The 24396-nt window shown below is 36.5% G+C and overlaps 1 protein-coding gene across 1 annotated transcript; it reads right to left on the reverse strand.

Annotated features, from left to right (window-relative positions):
- Positions 1 to 2016: 2016 nt before the first annotated feature.
- On the reverse strand, positions 2017 to 24396 carry rffl (ring finger and FYVE-like domain containing E3 ubiquitin protein ligase). Its single transcript, XM_048160867.1, is given in 8 exon segments — positions 2017 to 2844; positions 4375 to 4398; positions 4573 to 4783; positions 7202 to 7267; positions 8920 to 9198; positions 9200 to 9304; positions 18825 to 19013; positions 23753 to 24396. Coding segments are annotated over 7 exon segments (1044 nt in total). The 5' UTR covers positions 19002 to 19013; positions 23753 to 24396; the 3' UTR covers positions 2017 to 2662.

The raw sequence follows: 24396 nt of genomic DNA on the forward strand, positions 1-24396 counted from the left end.
GACATTGAGAAAAGTTAACCGCCGAGGTCCAGTAAAAGTAAAACTTAAATCCCCTTTTCAAGAATACTTTAAAGAAAATAGATATATGCAAAACAATCGGTCATACCCTCAGAAAAAGATAGTGAGAAGTATTAACGATAAGATCGTTATGTCAGGCTAGCAAACTGTAATAAAATGACCTCAGGTATCCAGAGCTAGTTGTCTTGCTTCCTTTGAAGTTGCAGTGAAAAAGTCTGGGCGTTGTTTTTATTCCACTACATTGACTTCATCAGCTAAAAATTCACTGTTAGATCATATCGATTACACTAGCTATCCACTCCAAATGTAGCATGCTGAGGACATCTGCTGGTTAAAGCCTGTAAATGCAACAAGAACAGCAAAAACAAGTTGTACACACTTTGAAACTGCAGAATAAACAGACCATTATCGTACATTGGTGGACGCTAATATAGTTATCGTTCTTGGTGTGAACGAGGCTTAACGGTATATAAAACAGAAAATAAGGGGTTGGAACGACATTAGGGTGAATAAATGACAAATTTTTGAGTGAATTCTGAAGAAGCTGAAGCAGTTAGTGTCAATGAACACTAGCATTCCTTTATATCGTTGTATGCTCGTCACACGGCTTCCTAAGAATAGCACTAGTCGATGGTAATTGAATGTGAAAAGGGAAGGGAGGTGCTGCGGCTTATTAGCAGGCCTTTACTTGTCCTGTGAACTGTGAGGCACCATAGAAGCCCGCAGTAGGAGTGTTGAGGCATGTTCACCTGATATTTCCTCCACTGATGGCTGTCGAAGGCTAAAGTTCTGCTAATCGAATTCCTGCAAGAGATTTACCTCAAACAACACCTTCAGACTGCTCATTGACGGCACTGTGCGGGTCCCGAACGCTAAATCGAGCACTGCGTTGTAACACGTGCTGCTGTTTGAGGCACTTTGACTGAATGACCGTCATACCAGAGAGGCTTCTTCAACCACACACAACAATGAAAGCTAAAGCATACGGACTCTCTTCCTCTGCCTAAACTAGGTTCAGATGGGATATTTGTTCCATAATCAAACCATCCATCCATCAGGATTGGTTCAGAATCAAACCATCACTGTAAAGGGTCTGAAAGTCATAAAATCCTCTTTCACACCAAAACCAAAGGAGAAAAAATTAAATATTTTGCATAAAAAACATGAAACTGTGTGTATGGAAGCTTGTTTCCACCACTAAATAAAAAATAAAAAGGTAATTGCAACTTTTTATTCCACAATTCAGACTCCCCACAATTCAGAAGATATAATTTCTCATAATTGTAAAAAAAAAAAAAAAAAAGTCAGTCTTTTCCTCAGAATTGGACTTTTTAACTTGTAATTACGAGTTTATATCACAATTCTGAGAAAAGAAGTCAGAATTGTGAGATCTCACAATTGCAAAAAAAGTAAATTGCACAATTATATCTCGCAATTCTGACTATTTCTCGTAACTGAGTTTATATCTCACAATTCTGACTTTATTTCTCTCAATTCTGGGTTTATATCTCGCAATTCTGACTATTTCTCGTAACTGAGTTTATATCTCTCACAATTCTGACTTTATTTCTTGCAATTCTGGGTTTATATCTCATAATTCTGAGAAAAAAAGTCAGAATTGTGAGATAAAAAGTCACAATTACCTTTTTTTGTGTTTTATTTAGTGGCGGAAACAAGCTTCCATAGGTGTGCACAAGTTTAGAGCAGGTGCATGACCAAACTAACATTCAAGAAGGACTTTAAAAAGGACAGCACACTCCCACAATGCTCTATTTTAATAGTAGACAAACAGTGTTTCGACCACCTGGCGAAGACTGCATCGGTTAAAGCCGTTTGTCTACTATTAAAATAGAGCACGGTGGCAGTCTGCTGTCCTTTTGTTCCCTTTTTTAATAAAGAAAATGAAGGCAATTAAGATTTTTCTGCATTAAAACTTGACCTTTTGATTTTGATCTGGCAGTTTTCGTGAGATTCATCAAGGCAAAGTCAGAATGAGAATCAGTTTCAACAAACAATGACTCTTTTTCTAGGTTCCACACCCATAGTTGTCAGCAATTTAGACTATTTGCTGTCGCACACGTGAGATGAATCGACAGGTCTCACAAGTCTTGTGTGTCGAGTTTAATTCCTGTTAGTACATTTTTACAGCCTGGATGCTGGTGGCAGATTAAACCTGAGATCCAATATGTGGGTTCTAAAAGAAAAGATGAATTAAAAAGAAGAAGTAGAAAAGCAACAGGTGTGTGAAAAGCAGCAGGGCAGTGACATACGAGGCACTTTCAGAAGACACTCTCTCCGTTCACGATCATATGATCCTCTAAGAGTTTATTAATAGGAGCAGTGGCAGAAATGGGCATTTATGCTGCACTGATTTGTGTCATCTGCACATGTGAAACCCAAACATGTGACAGGATCCCACAATCAAAAATAAAGCTCCCTCTTCAAAACATCCAGAAGGCACACTTTGTAGAAACTGAAACTGAAACCAGTACAGTTATTGCTTAGAGATCTTATTTGCCATCATTTAAAGTGCCTCAAGACAACAGTCCAAGAATGAAAGGCCACCTGACAGTTTTATTCAATATCCGTCGTTCGAGGGAAGGACTGGGGGATGCTGGTTGTCCCGGCGCTTTGTGAAAGTCATTCAGGATCTGAACACGTGCACTGCCCGCACCACATACTGTCGGCAGATGGGACATTCGCTCATGCGCTTGCCGCACTTTGTGCATGTGACCATGTGCCCGCACTCCAAAAGAACACAGTCGATGGGCGAGTCCATGCAGATCTTACACAGGTTCTCCTCCACGGCCGTCCCAGATCCAGTATCTGCATGCAAAAAAGAAACAAGAAATCATGCAACGCGGAAGAAAAATCAGTGTGAAGAGATATTAAAGGTCCCGTTCTTCGTAATCCCATGTTTCAAACTTTAGTTAGTGTGTAATGTTGTTGTTAAAGTATAAATAAAATCTGTAAAATGTTAAAGCTCAAAGTTCAATGCCAAGCGAGATATTTTATTTAACAGAAGTCGCCTACATCGAACGGCCAGTTTGGACTACATCCCTCTACTTCCTTCTTTAATGACGTCACTAAAACAGTTTTTTAATAACCTCCGCCCACAGGAATACACAAGAGTTGCGTTTGTAGAGTGTGATTGTCGCCATGTCGTCGAAACGCTGTTATTTTCATCCCGCAGTCCAATCACCTTTGTTTGGCCTTCCCAGGGACGCTGTACTTAGAGATCAATGGTTACAATTTATGTTTAACTCGGTTGACGAAAATTATAATCCACATGTAAAACTATGTGCAGCACACGTTTACAATAACACTGAGCGCGTGCATCTCCACGTTATGGTAAGAGGCGTGACCTTTCAGGGCAAGGTGCGCTAAGCTGCTGTCGAATCACAACACAGGAACCGCTGGCACAATCAGAACTCGTTACGTATTTCTGAAGGAGGGACTTCATAGAACAAGGAAGTCATCAGCCCGTTTTTATGACAGTGGAAACAGCGGTATACAGATAAGTAAATTATGTGAAAAATACTGTGTTTTTTTACACGCGAAACATGAACACATGTTATAAACACAATCAAAGCTTCAAAAAACCACGAAAAACGGGACCTTTAAAGACACAATGACATTTTAGTCAGGACATTAATACAGTTTATTCACTATAGTTTAAAACAAATGGTAATAAAATATGTCAAGATCTCAGAGTTAAACTGTGTCAGAAAAAAATTATCTTAATTATGTCAGATAACACTTAAGCAAAACATGTTCAGGTCCAATAATTTTTGGTTCCAATGTTTTATCAATTTTACTGGTAGTCCACTGTATGAAGATTTTTTGCATATAATATGTAAGTTTACTTTATTTTGCTATCCTCACTTACATGAATGAACTATAGTGTTCTGCACCCACTAGTAAAAATATATCAAAAATATAAAAAATGCCTGAATAATTTTTGGTTTGACTATATTTCTTCTTTTCAGCAACATTTTACAGAAAGGACAATAGGTGCAGCTCTTCCATGTGATGAGAGTGAGGATGAGTTAGCCAAATTATAGGGAATGACAGGGATTAAATGATAGGGATCTACTTGTTTTTGGTTTGCTTGAGTTCCAAGTATATAAATCTATCAATTTCTAAAAGAAATGTGCATTTAAATAGAAAAGAAAATCATAATTTTATAGACATTTTATAGACACCATTTTCCATTGTGGTACTGAAGCAATTTCATGTGATAAAAACTTATTTGAAAAAATATAAACATAATGCATACCATAGAGGGTTAAATTGACACTTAAAATATTAACAAAAACCATTCATAACTTCTGAAGTCATAAGAAATTGACCCACCTGTGCCTTCTATAGCAGTGGACACTGTAAAAATGAAATACAGCCCACGTTAATGAAATCATAACAGGATATAATACATTCAACTTTTACATTTACTTCAGAAAACGAGGTCATGTTTGCCCAGGGTACCGACTAAAATACCACTTATGAGAAAACAGATGAGCCCTCATCCTCTTGTTTATGCATCAAATTCTTTACCCATGTTCTGCAGGTCCTTCTGGTCGTGGTAGAGACGCGTGACTCTCTCCATCAGTTCCCATTTCTCACAGCAGCCCTTGTAGTCCACAAAGTTCCTGGCCAGAATCTCCTTCAACTGCCGGACACTCAAAGCCTCAATATCATCCACTGATCTGAGGTCTGAGAGGGACGCCCGTCGCCCAGGAGCCAACACTTCTTCAGAGTCTGAAGACTGACAGAGCAAGAGACAGAGTGAGTGAGAGTATGCAAAACAACTGTTCTTCTTGGGCTGCTTACATAAATGATCTCTTGGCATACCAAATTCATGCAAACCTCATTCCTCTGAGAGTCAAAGACAACTTTAGAGAAAGAGAACCTGCCAAATCAAGGGCAAATGCTAGAAAATGAAAGTGTGTCAGTGTTCACTTTACTGATTTGGAAACATTTGACGGTTTAAAAGCCCCAACCACAACACGATCTAGAGATGTGCAAAATAGCGGCGGTCTAGATGAGGTTAGCCAGAAAAAGCTTGGCCCACATAAACACAAACAGAACATGTGTAATGCCGAGAGAGATGACAAAAACACACACGAGGATTACTGATTACTGCAAGACAGTGTGAGGGCAGTTTGTTTAACTCACATCCTGTTATTATACAAACACTATATGCTAATGCTGGGGTAGAGATAACATGCTGAGTGCTTCATTAACGTCTACGGTTTAAAGGTCTTGTGTAGATGACTTCTAATCTTGTGCTAAGGAGTGGTACCATGTGTCAATGTTGGCCTTGCACCGCATGGTAAACATTGCCTTTCTGTGCTATATTTAGCAAAATAAGTGCAAATGTCCATCCATGTTTGACCAACAGAGAGACTATATGTAAAAGAAAAAGTGGAGCCGCATGCACAACAATTGCAATGGAAAAGTCAAAACAGCCCATCCTCAAGTGGACACTCCTTTAATGTCAGTTTAGGGGATTTTATATAGTATTGACAGACTCTTTTCTTTTAAATACAGAGTAACAGGGATTGCACAGACAAATCGACTTTAACGCTCTGTCATGACGCACTGAGCATGTCGTCAACTAGTCGCTGATCATGGCCTATAGAGGGCACAGCAGGATAGTCCACATTTACACTCCATATACCACAGCTAATGACAGATAAATGCATTCTCCAAGAGCGCTCCACAAGATATGTTTGATTATAATATATTTTAATTATTTAACCTAAAATACATGTTTACTACTTTTCCAAATAGTTCTATGTTGCTTAGAAATAAATATATTGTGTTCAAAGGGAAAAATGATTGTTTTTTGCCTAGACATTTTAGAGCTGTAATAGCAATACCATGATACTGTAAAATCGTGATATTTTTCGCATACCGTCAAAATCTCATACCGGCCCATGCCTAGGACAGATATGGTTCATTTCAAGTGAAAACACCACAAGTAACCAACTTCAGCATGGACACCTAATGATGTGAAAATTAAACTTGAATTTCAATCTTTTAGACCATACACACAACTTTGTATAACACACACTGGCACACAAATACAATAAAAATAGAAGAAAAAAAAAATGAAGGCACATCCTGCATTAAACTGCATTTTAATATTAATTGGGTTTTTTTTGTATTATTTTTCATGTCCATTTTCCACTTTCTCTCGGGTCTTTAGAGTTACACAGTCCATTTTTGGCTTACTGCACCTTTAAGAAACACCCCTTTCACATGTGAAAGGAGCAACAGTGCTCATGCCAGCATGAGGGTCTGTTTCTGTGTCTGATGTAGTTCCTTAAAGTACACATGAAATCAAAATTGACCTTATTTATTTTGTTAGCTTTTGTTGTGGTTAACAATTCATCCGTGCAAGTCAATCCACACACAAAAATTGTTTGGCTTCATAATATTTAATAAAAATCTGAAAATGCTCCTCCCCTCTGCAAACGGTGCCCCTTCTCTAATGACGTCAGTTTGACGGCTTGGGTTGAAATCGCTTAAACCACTCCCCTGCAACCGTTAGTCTGCTATGAGCGAGAGATGGAGAGGAGGAGCGCTAAAGTAAAACTCTGCCCTATATTCAATATTCCGTTTCATTTGGAAATACGTCACAACACTGGAGAAAAGTCGTTTGCAACTTCCGGTTCACGCGGACTTTAAGGTCAGATTGAAATGACAAGGAAAAGAATTGTTCTATTGAGTCAGATCTTTGAAATGAATCGATCGATCTGGTTCACAAAACTGGTCTGAATGCTTTGTGCCATGGAAATGGTCTAATCCGGATCTTGCGTTCAACAGGTCACAACATGAGGGTGAGTACATGACAGAATCTTCACTTATGCATGAACTATCCCTTTAAGATGGACTGGCGTGAAAAGAGTAGACTTGAAAAATAGACTTTCAAAGTAGCAGTGATTCATCCCAGCCTGTAGCCAAGCTTTTTCCCACGCACAAGGCACCCACATGGAAGAAGACATTCTTTAAACGGACTCTACTGAAGACGGCATAAATCATCAAAAGGCCAAATCTTTTCATTGCAAAAGAACGACAGAAAGATTCCCAGGTCACCGATCTATCCTCTGCCCCATTTAACGGCCCAGACGGCGCAGCAGGAAGAAGAAGAGGAGAGGTAAGGAGTTTCAGGAGGTACCTGCATCTCCTGCTCCACCTGCAGCTCATCGTCCATCTCGCTTTCAGCTGTCGCCTCAGCCAAGCTCTAAGGGTCAAAGGTCGCAGCCAACACAGTTTAACACAGCTGTGCTCTCTAACTCGTTTTAAGTTACAACAAATATTTCACACACTCCTTAGTGCGCTTAAGGGACGGTCCATGTCAAAACTTCTTTCCAAAGCTGTGCTTTACAGTGCTTTATGAACCACACCGAGAAGTGAAGCACATGCCAGGGACTGTGAGCAGAGATTAATTTGAAATGTTTTCCAGTCTTAAAATAATTTCGCCTAACCGTAGAGACAAATATAAACAAACCTTTTGCAGTTTGACTTCCTGAAGTACACTATCAGTCAAAAGTTTGTGCTCAAGGCTGAATTTAATTGATCAAAAATTGTAAAATATTGTTACATTTTAAATATATTTCTGTGATCAAAGCTGAATTTTCAGCATCATTACTCCAGTCTTCAGTGTACGGAAGAGGATTAGGGCCAAGCAATAATAAAAAAATAAAACCATCTCGAGATTAAAGTTGTTAAATTTCGAGAAAAAACTTGTTAAATGTTGAGAATAAACTCATTAAATTACGAGAAAAAAGTCGTTAAATTTCAAGAAAAAAGTAGATAAAATGTTGAGAATAAACTCGTTAAATTACGAGAAAAAAGTCGTTAGATTATGAGAACAAATTCGTTAAATTATGGGGAAAAAAAGTTGTTAAATTTCGAGAAAAAAGTCGAAATAAAATGTTGAGAATAAAGTCATTAAATTACGAGAAAAAAGACGTTAAATTATGAGAACAAATTCGTAATTTAACGTCTTTTTTCTCGTAATTTAATGAGTTTATTCTCAACATTTTATCTTGACTTTTTCCTCGAAATTTAATGAGATTTTTCTCGTAATTTAACGAGTTTATTCTCAACATTTTATCTCGACTTTTTTCTCGAAATTTAACGAGTTTATTCTCAACATTTTATCTCGACTTTTTCCTCGAAATTTAATGAGATTTTTCTCGCAAATTTAACGAAGTTTATTCTCAACATTTTATCTCGACTTTTTCCTCGAAATTTAATGAGATTTTTCTCGTAATTTAACGAGTTTATTCTACACATTTTATTTCAACTTTTTTTCTCAAAATTTAACAGCTTTAATCTCGAGATGGTTTTATTTTTTTATTATTGCTTGGCCCTAATCCTCTTTCGTATCAGTGTCACATGATCCTTCAGAAATCATTCTAATATGATGATTTGATGCTCAAGAAACATTTATTTTTATCATTTATGTTGAAAATCATTCCGCGACTAAATATTTTTGTAGAAACTGTGATACACTACCATTCAATATATATATAAATTTTATTCATCAAGGACACATTAAATTTATCAGTAGTGACAGTAAAGACATTTAAAATGTTCAAAAAGATTTTTTATTTCAAATAAATGCTGTTCTTTTGATCTTTCTATTCATCAAAGAATCATGAAAAAAAATTTATCAGTTTCCACAAAAATATTAAGCAGCAAAAACTTGAATATTGATAATAATAAGAACCAATTATTAATAACTGAGCATCAAATCATCATATTAGAATGATTTCTGAAGGATCACGTGACACTGAAGACTGGAGTGTGTGTATATATATATATATATATATATATTTTTATATATTTATATATATTTTATATTTTTTTTTTAATTTTTTTTTTTACCTGTGCATCTTCTGTTGTTTGAATCGGAGGTCCCAGTTCCGTTATGCCGTTGTTCCCCGACGGGCTCGCTATAATGACTGGAGTGTTAGGGGCTTCCTGCGGGTCTAAGCGTGTGGTTATTGGGGGTGGAATGTGCGTGTCAGATGTAGGTGTCTGTTGGCCAAGAACCAGCTCGACCAACTCCTCCTTCTCGCGGCACATCTGCGTGGGGACCCCGTGCAGGTGGAGGTACTCCCTCAGATCCTTCACCTTGAGTTTCATCAGCTCGGCTCGCTCGAAACAAGATGCCGCGGAAACGATGGCAAGTGTGGCACAGCCATGGCTGGAGGTCCTGCTGAGTGGAGCACCGGCTGCAGTAGTTTTTCTTGCAGTCCATGCACATGTGCTGCAATGATAAATGGGAGTGTGCATTTTAAAGCCAGGTTAAGACTAGAACACAGTGTCAAATCTTATTGCAACACCATTAAGAACACTGAATTTCGCAGTTGGCAAAGGCATTAAAGAGTTTAAGAACTGGGTCAAAAGCTACACTCTAAACATACAGTATGTACTGTTTTGTGTCATTACATCTGATAAACACTGAGCTGTACTGGATAATGCCAAAGCAGTCTGGGAAGTTTCTTCAGGAAATATAAACACGTGACTAACTTAACTGGACCGTAGTGTTCTGGAAGTCACAATGCCATTCAGTCAGAGCTGTGGATCAATGCACACGCAAGAGCTGTTGGCTCATGTCCCGATCTCATTCCCCTCCTCTCACTCCTACTTTCCTGTCTACAATCCTCATCACTGTAATATAATAATAAAATAGCTCAGTCTGCAAAACCTCAAAACTGACCCCCATTTACTTTGTTAGTGCACATTATTAGTCTTACAGTGAATCTGTGCAAACAAGTCTGTCTAGTCAAAATCTAAAAAACTGCTCATTTAAGGCCAAATTTAAGGCTTTTTAAGACACACAAATAAAATTATTACCATATAATACCATATTAATACCAGGGGTGGAAAACAAAAAACAAAAAAAACAAATCGATTCACATAGGAATCGTGACTCAATCTTCTGCCGATTTAAAATGATTCACAAATTTTGAAAATCGATTTTCTAAAAATGTATTAATGACGTGATGTTGTCGGGTCAAAGGCGGCGAATGTCACCCAGGAGAGCAGTTCAGCAGCTGGACAGATTAGAGGAGCACACAGGCTTGCAACAGAGGAAGCATTATGAATGAAGCTTACTTGACAACAACAGTTACTATATCAGTAACTTAATGAATGAAAATTAGCCTTAAATAATATTTAGTTACAAGCTTTCTTGGAATCTTGCCGTGTACAGGTACTTTTTACACACAAAAACGTGTTTAAATACCCGCCTATAAAAGCGAATGAACATACCCTGTATCTGAAGCTAAAGTACTAAGATTGAGAATCCAACAGTGCGTATATATATATTTCTAACCCAAACATTCGTCCACTGATCGGATCCAGCTGATAATCACTTACTTTGATTCTTAATATCTGTCAACTTGACGCTCACATAAACTGATCACATTTTAACGATGCAAAAGATGCGCACGCACCGCTCAAGCTGAAGAGGCCAATATGAAAGGCTGAGCGGCAGCGGGCTAGAGTAAAATAACACGCCTACAAGGGGTCTATCATTTAAATTACTTTATTAAATAAGTCCCGGCACTAACAGTAGCTATTGCTCTTCTGCACTCTTTCTGAAAGCGCCCTTCATTAAAGCGACAGGTGAAGGGTTGCCAGATATCACAAACGTTTTTGAATCGATTCGTGACCCCAAGAATCGATACGAATCGAATCCCACCCCTAATTAATACCACATCCTAAACCACGAAATGACTGTAAAATGACAATTTATCAACTTTACAGTTCAAATAATACAGATTATGACAAAAACAGTCTTATAAAATATAAACCTCACATTTCAGCATTTATTTCATTTAAGAAATGAGTCAAAAAAAAAATTATCATATTTATTTTAATATCATTAAGATGTTACCTTTTGAAGTTTAATAAGCACATTAAGCCATATCTTGATTCCTGTTTAATTTTAAATATTTTATTTTTTTTTTAATTAAAAACCTCTTGAAATGATAAGACTTTTTTCCCTTCCTTCTACCATTAGCAATATTTAAGACTTTTTAAGAACTCGTGGGGACCCTGTTTTACCTGTACAAAAAGTAAATTATCCTGTTTGATATTGCAAACTGGTATTTGTTATCATATTTTAATTCATTATCATAATCAAACTGTTTCAACATTTACTGCACTTTGTTTTTCTACTATATTTACATATAGCCACTAATAAACTGAAAGTCACTCACATTGAAAGAAAATAGCTTAACATTGCTAAACAAGGTGGATACTGAAGTCTGTCTCAACTTCTGGTTTCACGCAGACTTTAAGGCCGTGAAACAAGTTGGCATAGTTTTTGCCGTTTGCTCCACACCGTTAGCACTGGTTGGACCTCCGTCAGCAGCTTGAGCATTGAGTATTCAGCCGATTGAGCATGTTGAATCAGCAGCAAAACCCATCGGTAAGAGATATCACTCTGATTGGCTGCTCAGCTTAGCAAACCAGTGTATGACAAGAAAAATGGAAGTGAAGAAAACAAGCAAAGTCAAGCGGATACATGAAAGGGCTCTTTCTGTTGCAATTTATCAGACATATTCAAAGAAGATACATTATGAATTCATCTGTGGTGAGTGAAATTGGTGTAAAAAAGATAAGCAAGCACTGCTATGTTTATGGTTTTATTGATGAATACAGACTACTGCCTACCACTGTCTTTGTGGTGTGTTCAAGCACAACTTTTTGGCCCAGACACAGGTGACGCGATGAAAGCCACTAGTTCTTTGAAGTCGGCTCAGTGTGTCATGGCCTTTATGTAGGCCATGTTTTTAGGACATCTGAGGCTGGTTCATGCTTCTATAGAAGCAATACTTCAATGGAACTTAAGATGAATTCATAAGAAACTGTTTTTAACAGGGCTATGAACCGGTTCAAGGAACGAAAACGAAAACCGGAAACGAACGAAATTTTGACCGGAACGTAACCAGAAACGAAAACGAAATCAAATTTAATCGTTCTGAACAGAAACGCTAATTTGAAATGGCCATTAACCGGTTAATAACGTTATTTTATCGTTCCGTTTAATATTTTGATTTGGTAGTCAACCAATCACGAATTCAAATAGTACAGCCTGTGCAAATGTGACGCTGACGCATCCAACGAGTGAAATGCCCGCGCTCACGCTCTAAAGTGAGATGCCTGCGCTGACGCTCTCAGCCCAGCTGTCAAGTCATCATAGGTAAGTCACAATGGCAATGCCCTGGCATTAGTTTTTCCGATGATAGGCCTACATGTCACCAACCGTCAAGTATTAGGCCTACATTTAAGTGAAAATGAATGTCAAGTAATGCAGCTTGTTGTGCGTTTTGAAACCAGCGAAAATTGCAGGATAGTGCAATTTTCAACGTCACATCACGCATCTGCAGCTTCTGTGAACGGAGAAAACTAGGCCTATCTACAAAACGCATATAAAATAAAAGGGAATATTTAGGCCTATAGGCTACGCGACATATTTCACTTAAATAATCAGGTCTACGGATTAACAAAACGAAAGTGGTTATTTGTGGCGCACAAAGACCTAGAAAAGGAAACAGACATTCTGCTTGTTTTCGTTATTTGAGTGTCTTTTGTAAATGTATGAATGATTGAATGATGATGCTTTTACCTGTATGAGCATAAATTACTGAGACAGTTTACTGTCTTATAGAAGGAAAATAAATCCAGTGGTCGCGCCGGCGCCTCACGCGCGCACACACAAATTCTTGCATTGCTTACTGGATATTGCAGCCTGTTAAATATTAAAATAAAATACAATCAAACGTTACACTGCTCAATTCAATTCTGTAATACAATGTGCCGTTTAGCACCCGTGACCACCGCCTCACTGTGCTGTTATATGTGAAGGATGTCGATAATGCGAGTGAAGTACAAACTCATAAAATAAATAGTAGTTTAGCATCCATTCGTCTCGAAAATGAAAACGGTTGGATTCGTGCCGCATGAGAAAGGTAGGCTACAGATTCACTTTAAATTAATTCGTTGTGCATCTTATTTAGTTTTATTTCCAATAAATAAATAAACCTGTTTCTCGCCTTGAATATAGCAATAGAAGCTGGAGGCGTTAAAAAAAGAAAAGAGATTTTTTTTTTATTCGTTTTGGCTTGATGTTTATATAGTCTGAATAGTCCAACTGTTAACTTTAGAGGTTTTGTTGTGGAGTACATAAGTGGATAGGTAAAATAATATAGGGCAGTTTTGTTCATAATTTATGTTTACATTATATGTATAACATTATAAACAAAGCTATGTCTAGGTTACTTTTACATTTTACTTTATTTAGGCTACCGATAACTTTATTATCATTATTTCTGAATGTAATAAAATGCGACGTATAGGCCTATGCGACTTAACTTTTTTCCTCTCAGAAATAGCGTCGGTATTTTTAACCATGCAGCAAACATTAAAATAGCCTATCTTGAAAAAATACTTTAATTTATAAACCATTGTTTTTTCCTTTCGTTTAATAGGTTTACATTTGGACAGAATCTTGTTATAAAAGATAGCCTAATTGTATGCCTATTGACTAAGACGGCAAATACACTCTGTTTTTTAATAAATAAAATGCTGTATGTATTATTATTATTATTATTATTATTATTAATATTAAATAGGCTACATGCAGAAAATGAATAAAAAAATAAAAATAACGTTATTAACCGTTATTTTTTCTAAAGAAACCGGTTTCGGAACGTTTATAATACCAAGGAACGCTGGAACAGAAACGATAAAATACCGATTCTGCTCGGAGTGGAACGATTGATTTTTTTTTTCGCTTTTAAGCCCTGGTTTTTAATCACAAAATTACTAGAGAAGCACTACACTACCCACAAATCTAAAATGAAATCCTACAATTAGAGAAGTCTCCATTACTGTGGAAATAGGAACCATTGTAATTTCCACAGTGGCAAGCTTTTGCTCTGTTACCCAACAATGGTTTGGGTAATGGGATGGGATGTTGAAAATACATCTACAACATTCTCGATGTGTCATGGGATGAGTCCTTCATTCATTTACTGATTCTCAAATACTTTTTGTCTTAAAATCAATTGTTGTCGAATGAATTAAACCATGGTGCTAGTTTGTTTGGTTCAAGGCTTGGAAAAAATTTTTCAAAATATCTATTGACAAAAATACTGGGCGGTCACTATTGAGCTCTATTTGAAGAACAATACTGGATGTGCTATTAAGTGTATAAAACAGCTTGCTTTTCAACATCAAAAACTTCTAATTCAAAAAACAGCATTCCAAATCAGGAATCCTGATCCCAATGTTACTCTCTCTTAATACTCTTATGTAAGGTGCGTGTGCAGGAATTCCAGGAACGTGATGTGACAACAGCAGCACTACTGTAAGGAATTGGTACAATGGCCATGACATCGATATGCTCCATTGTATTCGAGTCATTCGAGCCACAGTTTACAAAGTGCATTCCGGACAGCTCTCCTTGTGAGGCGAGTGAACATCAATCACGCTGAATCAAACTGGTATTTACCATTTCACATAAAAAGAGAACATGCCTATTCAGATGCACCTGCTTCCAAGCATAAAGGCTCACACATTTAGAAAAATACTGATAAAATCTCATATTTACATCACATTTCTTTAGAAAGAATGAACATTTCTATTAATTTCCCATTAAATTATGCGATCTGAGAAGGTTTTAGCAATCTCTCCCGTCTCACTATATCCTTTCAGCCAGAGAAAGAGATGGAGCTCATGAGAAGAAAACAGGAGTTATGAGTTATTACGAGTTAACCGGAGTATAGGTAATTTATGACGCAAATGTGGATGGCTTCATTAATCCAGTATCAACAAAAGCACAGGGAAGAGAGAGATAAAACATGAATCCAAATAAATACACGAATACAATCATATATGCTTTGTCTACGTTCTTCAAGCAGTCTCTGGTATTATCCATAAATGTGTATTTATTATTGAAACGGTTAGCACAAGTAGCCTTTAGCATCGCATATAAATATATTTCTGAATCCCCATCGGATTGCAAACGGAAGTTATTTCAAACACTCACTGGTGTCTGAAAGTGAGTTTTGAGCTGAAAATTGTATAAATGTTTTGACCCACATAACCTTATTTCTTCCATGGTGATGCGTCATACATATTTCCATGCTTGGAAACAGCACACCACAGCCACAATAAGGGGCCGTTCACACAGAACGTGTTAATCCATTCCACTGCACTACTTTTCCATTATTTTTCTATGTAAACACGTGCTAGACGGACATGTTTGACTGTTGTACTCGTGTTTTGTCTTTTGTAGTGTTCCGCGCATGACACAGCATTATAAAAATGTGGCACTCAAGTTAAATAACTAAATTCCCCATTCCAATGCTTGCATCTCAAAGCAAAAACATGCTCTGTATGAACCAGCCTTACCATTGTATGACAGATGTATCTCTTATTTCATTTCTTTTTTTATTCAAAATATTCACAAACTCGCTATCCGTGCCATCAAATATCGGATATTCCGATTCTCAAATACGTGTAAGTGAATGTGTTTTGTCGTTTAAAACCCTTTATAATGATCTTGATCTATAACGTGAGATGGGCGCCGCTATGTTAGTTTGTGGCGCAGTTCAGAGAATTCTATCAGTCATATTTACATATTTATGTATATTCTTAAGTTTCTCTTGAAATACATTTAAGTAAGTGTCCAATGAACTGGGAGAAGTATAGAGTAAACTTTATAGTTACTTACATAATTTGTATCTGATATAAATAAAACACACCAGCAAATTTAGATATGAATGGATTGTTATTGCCGCATCCTTAGACATCTGTGTGTATTTTACAAACTATAAAATGTATTGTTTTACTAGTACTTGTGTATTTAAATGTCTGAAACCTAAAATAAACATTGCTAGTGACAAGCACTAAGCACGTCCGTCTCTGGCTCAGCGCCGGCCAACACGCGGAAGCACAGTTTGAATCTGGCAGTTATGTGGCGTCACTGTACATTCGAAAATCACAAATGTGGGACTAGGGTTGCAAAGGGCCGGAAAGTTTCCGGTAAATTTCCGGAAACTTTCCACGGGAACTTAACCTGGGGAATTTTACTTAACAGGAATTTATGGCAATTTACAGGAATTTATGGGAATTAATTGGAAATTTTGGGAAATGTATATAAATGTATAATATTTACATAAAAAGTATCATATAAAAACAACTATAAACATTTTGTTTGGTCATAACATGAAATAACAGTTATTTATTTTTCGCATTCAATTAGTTCTAATTTAGTAAATATGTAAAATAAATATATTTTTATTGAAGCAATTGTTATGTGTTATTTATTTCAGTGTCACATGATCCTTCAGAAATCATTCTAATATTCTAATTATTATCATTGTTGGAAACAGTCGTGCTGCTGAATATTTTTTGGAACCTGTAATACTATTTTCAGGATTTACTGATTAATAAAAAGTTTAAAAGTCCAGAATTTATTCAAAATAGAAATCTTTTCTAACAATATCACTTTAATATCACTTTTTATCAATTTCACACATCCTTTCTGAATAAAAATATTAATTTCTTTCAAAATAGAAAAAAAATTACTGACCCCCAAATTTTGAACAGTAGTGTATATTGTTACAAAAGATTTCTATTTTAAATAAATGCTGTTTTTTAAAAAAATTTATTCATCAAAGAATCCTAAAAAAGTATCACAGGTTATAAAAAATGTTAAGCAGCACAACTGTTTCCAACATTGATAACGGAGTATCAAATCAGCATATTAGAATGATTTCTGAAGGATCATGTGACACTGAAGACTGGAGAAATGATGCTGAAAATTCAGCTTTGCATCACAAAAATAAATTATATTTTTATGTATATCAAAATAGAAAAAACATTATTTTAAATTGTAGTTATGTTTCACAATATTACTGTTTTTTTCTGTATTTTTGATCAAATGTGCATGTTATGGACTGGGAGAATGCACAGTGCATGCAGGGGGTGTGGCCTCAATAGCCCTGCAGTAAGTCGTGTGCTATGTGAATGTGATTGAGGAATGTGCAGGGGAAAAATTTAACTAAAATTGCATTAAATCTGGTTGTTTTAACCAAAATTATGCTGCAAGATGTTCTTTTCAACTACATTTAAGTACCCTGTTATAGGCTAACCTGTAACTTTGTAAATTCCCTGTTTATTCCCATTAATTCCCATATATTCCCATTAATTCCCTTATATTCCCGTTAATTCCCATATATTCCTGTTAATTCCCATGGAAAGTTTCCAGCTTTGAAAATTCCCGGAATTTTGCAACCCTATGTGGGACTGTACCGCTCAAAAAATTAAATGTTGAAGTTAGCTGGTAGGCTGATATAATAACATGGGAATTGAGCAGCGGTGTTGACGTCTCCTGACTCAGGTAAACTCCGCCTTTGTTCAGGACCACTCCTCAAGCCCCAGTTGACCTGCTTTGGACCAAGGTATTTGGCAGGACAAAAACCCTGACCACTGGCCCCAAAGAAGCCCCGATGAGGCCTGATCAAGCCCCGGAAGCAACTGGCCCTAGCACTCTCGCTTTTGATCCGACAGTGGAAACGTGGCTAATAACTCCAGTCACTAACTCAACTTGGATGAATGGATGTGCTAGGATGTATGGTGGCTATAAACTTGAGCCTTTCCCTTATCTGTCAGTGACAGGAGGATGATGTTAAATGCAAAACATCAACAGTACTCCAAAAGGCACCAATAAGTGCACTTACTATTTAATGTATATTTTGTCCCATATTTGACAGCACTGCCTAAAATTTCTGCAAGCCTAATTGACCTGCTTAAGGTTCTCAGTAGGTTAAAACTTGCTGTGGTTTTTAATAACATTAAACACAGGGGAATCTCCAGTTGAACTACTAGAAGGAGCAAGGCCTCATGGTCGTCAGCGACACGGCCAGTTGGAAGGGAACTGGAATAAACTTGACTAGACACTCTGACACATGTGATAATCTAGCACAATAATCATTAAGCATAGGTTTAAGACATCAGTACATGTTGCAATTGGGTTGGACTTCAACTTTTATTTCAAATAAACTGTCATATTATAGGATTAACGTGATCGTTCACCCTAAATTAAAATGCTGTCATCATTTAACTCACTTTCTTGTCAATATAAACTTGTGTAACCCAAAAGAAGATGTATGAGAAGAAAGCATGTTGTTTGTAACTTTTTGAGAGGTACAAGCAACATTTGACCCAATTGACTTTCATTGTATGGACAAACACAACACTAAAATAATATTTTTAAACATCTTTTATGTTACACAGAAGAGTGTAAAAAATGAAGCAAAGGAAGACAACTTTCCTTTTTGGGTGAGCTATCCCTTCAAAGACTTTTTAACCACAAAAATTTCCATGTTAATTAACCAAAATTGCTGTTAATTGTCATTTAAATTTCAGAATGATAATATATACTGATTTGTTGACAAGTTTGTCCAATTCATTGACAAAAATGAGCACAAATTAGAAATCATGTGAAAAAGTTTTATTATAAAAAAGCAATACTTAGCCTATGAAATATTTTAGAACAGAACACAAATAGAAATGTAATGTTCATTAAAGAAATTCTCACTAATTTTCCCCTTTATTTCCAATTTTTCCATGACAGTGAGAGACCTGTACAAGAAGTACAAACTTCAAGCAAACTGCCATTTGCCAGTGCTTTACCAAATAATTGTATACCACTGTTAAAGCTAAACATCGCAAGATGGAACTGTACATCATGTCATGTCGATTACCTTCCTGGCGAGGCTGTCAAAGCGACCTCCGCAGGCCTTGCACGTGTGTTCTGGAGCAGGGGGAGATGGGTAACTGCTGAAGCCAGAGTTAGTGAAGGCCTGATGTTGTGTGCTACTTCTGGTTTCCTCCACAGTGGAATCATCCAGACAGAGCCAGCCGCAGCAGCTGGCCCACATGCTCCACACCTACTGCAAGAGAAAGAGAGACGCTTAAATTACAAGTCATCACACCATAAATTGAATCTGCTCAGTCTTCAAATAGAATCAAACCACCTTAGTCCTAAAAGAAAAAGGATGTACTTTTTCAAAAAGTAGACTGGTCTTCTCGAATCAATACCCTTGGAAGTGAATTAGCAGCATGGAAAAGTTCTTCCAGCGTCAGTCAGGGTGGCTGATAAGCTCTCAGCTGGAGTCATTTGGCTGAAGAAGTAGGACTTCCATCATTTATTCAAAGGCTGTGTGCAATACTCCTACTAGGATGACACTGTATCCCTCTCTCTCTCACACACACACTCCCTATCTCACTCAAAGCCAAATAAAGGCTGTCTGATCCAGTATCACTACCATGGTTATGCCTCACACGGTTTGGGCACAGTGTGTGTTGAGTCAACTGATAAGATTAATCACTCAGAATAATAAAAAAGGACTTGGTTAACTCCCTGCCAACGCCAAGGCATATTACCATGATAACCCTCAATAATTTTACTTCAGTAAGATATGCTTGTATAAGATTTTAGTTTTGACTAAAAGTCACATGCAAAAAAGTATTGAAATCAAAAACCTGTATGACCAGAATTGACATTATAAAGTAGTTACTGTAAACATTAAAACAAATTGACACCGCTTACTTTCCTGGTCTTATTGTGCAAGATTAATCAAGGGATATTCTTCCAAAAATAAATGTTACGTTTTTGTAATCTTTCATGAAAACTATAAATTGCTTGATCATTTCAAAAACAAGATCTCAAGACTTTGCATTGCATTCAACTGTACTCAGTCTTATAGGTATAGTTAACCAAAAAATTGTCCAAATCCCAGAGTCAAAGTCACTGGGCCTTAATTATCAATCTAACGTAGATCCGAGTGCGACAGATCATCTTACGACAGGGTTCATGTGTGATTTATGAAATATTCGTATGCTGCCAATCCTATCATACGAAAAATCCAATGTTTATAAGGGTGGAGCCTCAAAACAATAGTCATTTAAATATCACGCCCCTAAAAATTCATGGTTTAGAGAAGTTTACGACACGGAGAAACATAACCTGGCCAAGAGGAGGAAGTAATGTCATGAAAGAGAAATTGATCTTACTCCAAAAACACCCGTTAATCTCGTAATTGCAAACAAGTACATTAATTTATATGTATATTAAATGCCGGTAAATATTTACAAACATTATAAACACTATAGCCTAGGCTTTTTCCCCCCTCACTCCACAACAAATCCTTTAAATTCAGAACAGAACAAGAATGAAAAATAAGTAGCTATAAATTATATATTTAACTATAAAATAAAGCGCAAATTAGCTACAACATACAAATGTCAAGACTAAATTTATTTAAAGTGAAACTAAAACGGCAATGGGCAAGAATCCAAATGTGTTTCCATATTTGCCATGTAACATTTGGTTGCTAAACTAGCCTACATTATGTATATATTATCGGCTTTATACTTCACTGCTCCAATTTCCACCTAAACAGCATCCTTCAAATGTGCAAAAATGTGTTTGGTTAGGCGCTGGGCATGCTGATTTACAGCAGACCATTTAAATTGAGCAGTGTAACTTTTATGTTTGGCTGACTGCATTTTAGTTGGCTGAAATGTCAAGTTAGCAATGCTGGAACTGATATGTTGCGCATCAATGCATGAGGCGCCTGCGCGACCAGTTTAATAAAATAAAGATACAAATTAACAAAAGAAAAAAATTGTTTTTGTCACACACTAAAGTATTGTTAGTGTGTCACAAAAACTTTTTTTTTTTTTTTTTTTAAATCAGTTAATTATTTAAGTGAAATATATTTTGTGTAGTCCTATTTATTTTATTCCTTTGGTTAATTTTATTCAGCTTTTCTCGGTTCACAGAAGCGCTGCAGGTGTGTCATGTAACTGTGTGTGAATCCTCATGTTCTCTTGTTTATGCTGCTATTTGCACATGTAAAGCTAAACCTCCTGGGAAAAACAAACATTTGTGGTATTTTTAATGGGTCACAGACACCCATCTATTCTAATTTAATTTTAATTTGACATTCTAGCCGTTTAATGATCGATTAATGAGCTTCTGTTGTCGGACTCGGTAAAGAAAATAATCTAAATGATCAAAATGCTCTCATTACAATTCTCCAGCAGATTTAATATGCTGCACGCAAATTCATGCCAACTCAAAAACTTGCGTACACGAGCTGAGCCACCGCTCACGTCCATATTAATGTCCACAAATCAGTCACCATGGATATAATCTAACCATTATTTGTCCTTGTTGAATGTTTCAATTATGAAAGTAAAATGGGTTGTGTATACCATTTCCTCTCTATATGGGTGGACAGTTGTAAAGACGACGACTTGTTTCACTGAAGTCTTTGGTTTACAATAACACTGCAAAAGTCACAAAAGTCAAGAACCATGACGTGACAAAAGAAAGCCAACTGAGATGTCAAATAACAAGGAAGTCAAGTACTGGGCGGACTCCCCTGTGGTGCTCTATTCACTGCCTACAGTGGTAACCTGTGCGATTACACACAGACACTGTCATGGTGACTGACCAAGATTCTCCTGGCACTGAAGGAAAAAGCAATTAACGTTCTGCCTCAAAAAGCAACAAAGACCAAAGAAAGAGACAGTAGGATCCTGTTACTTTGGCAAAACCTGGAAGAGCAATTCTGATTAGTTTGAGTATGGTGACAGAATCTCTCTCTGCAGTCAAGTGGCGTAATAACCCAAGTAAAAATAACATTTTGCTTAACCTCAAATACATTCTCAAGAGAATTCCTGACCTTGAAACAAAATCACACGGGTCTACGAGGTTATGAGGGTTTTATGATTTAATTGTCACAACAGCAAATTGTCTTCATGCATGTTGGTTAGACCACAATGACTTCACAGATTTCAGTTTGGCAGACAAAGGTTGTTGTAAATAATAATTAGGGATGAACCGAGAGGAAAATTCTGGGCCGAAACCGAATTCAGGATGTACTCAGCTGAAATCCAAAAATAAATAATATATTGATAATCAATTAATTAATCAAACTTATTTAATAATCAACACTCAAATAGTTGTACAAACATTTAAATTGCACATAATGCAGTTTTAGATCAACTTTTTAATAACAGAATTGTTTTTACTGCAGTTTGTTGGTGAAATATAAACATTAAAATGACATTAAACTGTAATAACTTGTTTTCATGACTTATTCGAACATACAGTAGTCAACGTTTGAAGCGGATCAAAAGAGTTCATAAAAGTTGTCCTAAGAAGAAGGCTTTAGGACAACTTTGATAAAAGGTTTTGTTCCACTTCAAATGTTGACAACTGTACATTAAATAACGAAGACATCACTAACAGGTTAAGTAAAAATTAGCACTTTCAAAATTAGCATGTTAACGCATGCCATTAATTTTTTCAGTTTAACGCGTTAAAAATGTTTAACGCAATTAACGCAGCATCTGTTTTTTCCATCATGGTTTGGCCCGCGTTACATTATATGATCACGGTCTTATTCACGCAAATGCTTTTAAACCATTCAAGCACGACAAGACAAACGAGTCGTGTCATGTGACACACACAACTCGTTTGCACAGAAAGACGTGTGCCGGTATCGAGTTCTATTTCACGCTTGAACAAACAATAACACACAGAATTATGACAAAATGCTTGTTTTGTTGAGTATCCTCATAGGAGCAGTCTTAAATTAGTAAGTTCATTTAAGATGTTATTAAAGACTTGTGAGAAAATGAGATGCGCGTCAGATTCGTGTCACGTTTGGCAGCGGCAGCTCTGCTCAAAGTGACAGCAGCCTAACAAACCAGTTGCTGTGATACTGTCATTAATGTTCATCAAAGAACAAAGGGAACAGAGAAAATTGTAGCTTTAATAAAGATCAATCTATATTCTATAATTTATGCAGTGAAGACTGTAAAGTCTTTGATAACTTTATTCAATTTCTGTATTATTTATTACCTGTTAGACAGGTAAACATGGCATTTATTATAATGGGTTTATGTGAAGATTGTTTTAAGTTTACTTTAAAAGTTGATAAATGTTGAAATTGACAGTTTTCAGTTTTACTGTAATGTTGAATGTCTATAATTAATGTTTAAAAAATAGATTTCATAGACATCAGTAGCAGTGTTAGTGTCAGTGATACTGTCATTCATTCATAAAAAGATGCCATTAAACAAATATTTATAATATACAGTCTTTAAGTTGCTTCTACATTAATGTGGAGAGTAACTGTGGAATTATTATTTAGCAAAATGCACCTCTTGAGTTATTTTTTCTAGTTGACAGTCTAGTTTTGGTCACTGAATCCTGAGCTAAATGTTATGTGATGTGACTCTGTTTACAAGCTTTTTTATTGACAGATACATGCGATTACATGAAACATGATACATGTCATTAAGTAGTACTATTCCAACATTCCTTCTGATGTTAATTCATGTTTATTTTGTGACATAACTAGTAAAGTGGAAGAGAAGATTGGTTCATGTGCTCTCCCGAGCTGCTGCTCGAATGGTATTTGCTGTTTGAATTTTTTTTTTTATAAAACTGAAATAATTTGAAAGCAGAGATTTTGTCTCACATCAAAAGAAACAAAGCAAAACGTTTATTGCAATTAAAATATTAAAATAGATTAGTCCAAACCACAATAAAACCATAACTACACATGCAATACAAAGTTAATTCTGAAACACAGGCTATGAGTTTAAATACCTTATGCATTTCTTCCACTTTTAAAAAGGAAACCAAAACGTACATCCATGTTGAAAAAGAAAAAAATCCCCCAAATCAAACAAACAATTCACATTACTTGGTGTCAGCAAACATGGCAGCATGTGCAAAGTTCAAAACAACAAATGCTCTCACAGTCCCCACTGACCAGCTGACTGGACATTGTTGCCGCTGGGCTGTCAAAAATACCCCAGCCCCCCTGTAACCCCTCAGCCTTTAGTGTCAGTACACCCAAACGCTCCCTAGTAACAGAGCAACAATAGCTGCACTGTGGCTAGACAACACACACACTGAGACACATCGCTCAGCAGCAGGAGGATACTTGTAATGCCTGGAGTTACTGGTGACGGGTCATATGGTTTGAGGGAATTGTGGTCAGAGTGGAATTATAAATGAACCATTAGGTTTGACTGCCACAGGGAAAGAATTTGAAGTATGGAAAGGAGATGAATATTCTGAACAGTTTTAAAGGTAAAATTATTGGTGCAAGTCTATACAAACTGGTGCATCGAACCTGAGCGGGAATTGTGTTAATGCATCATTTTTGTTTGCCTTTAAATTGAAAGCTTAAAGGCTTAGTTCACCCAAAAAATGAAAATAATGTCATTTAGTACTCACCCTCATGT

This window comes from Megalobrama amblycephala, linkage group LG16 (genome assembly GCF_018812025.1).
Source record: "Megalobrama amblycephala isolate DHTTF-2021 linkage group LG16, ASM1881202v1, whole genome shotgun sequence".
In the NCBI taxonomy this organism is placed as follows: domain Eukaryota; kingdom Metazoa; phylum Chordata; class Actinopteri; order Cypriniformes; family Xenocyprididae; genus Megalobrama; species Megalobrama amblycephala.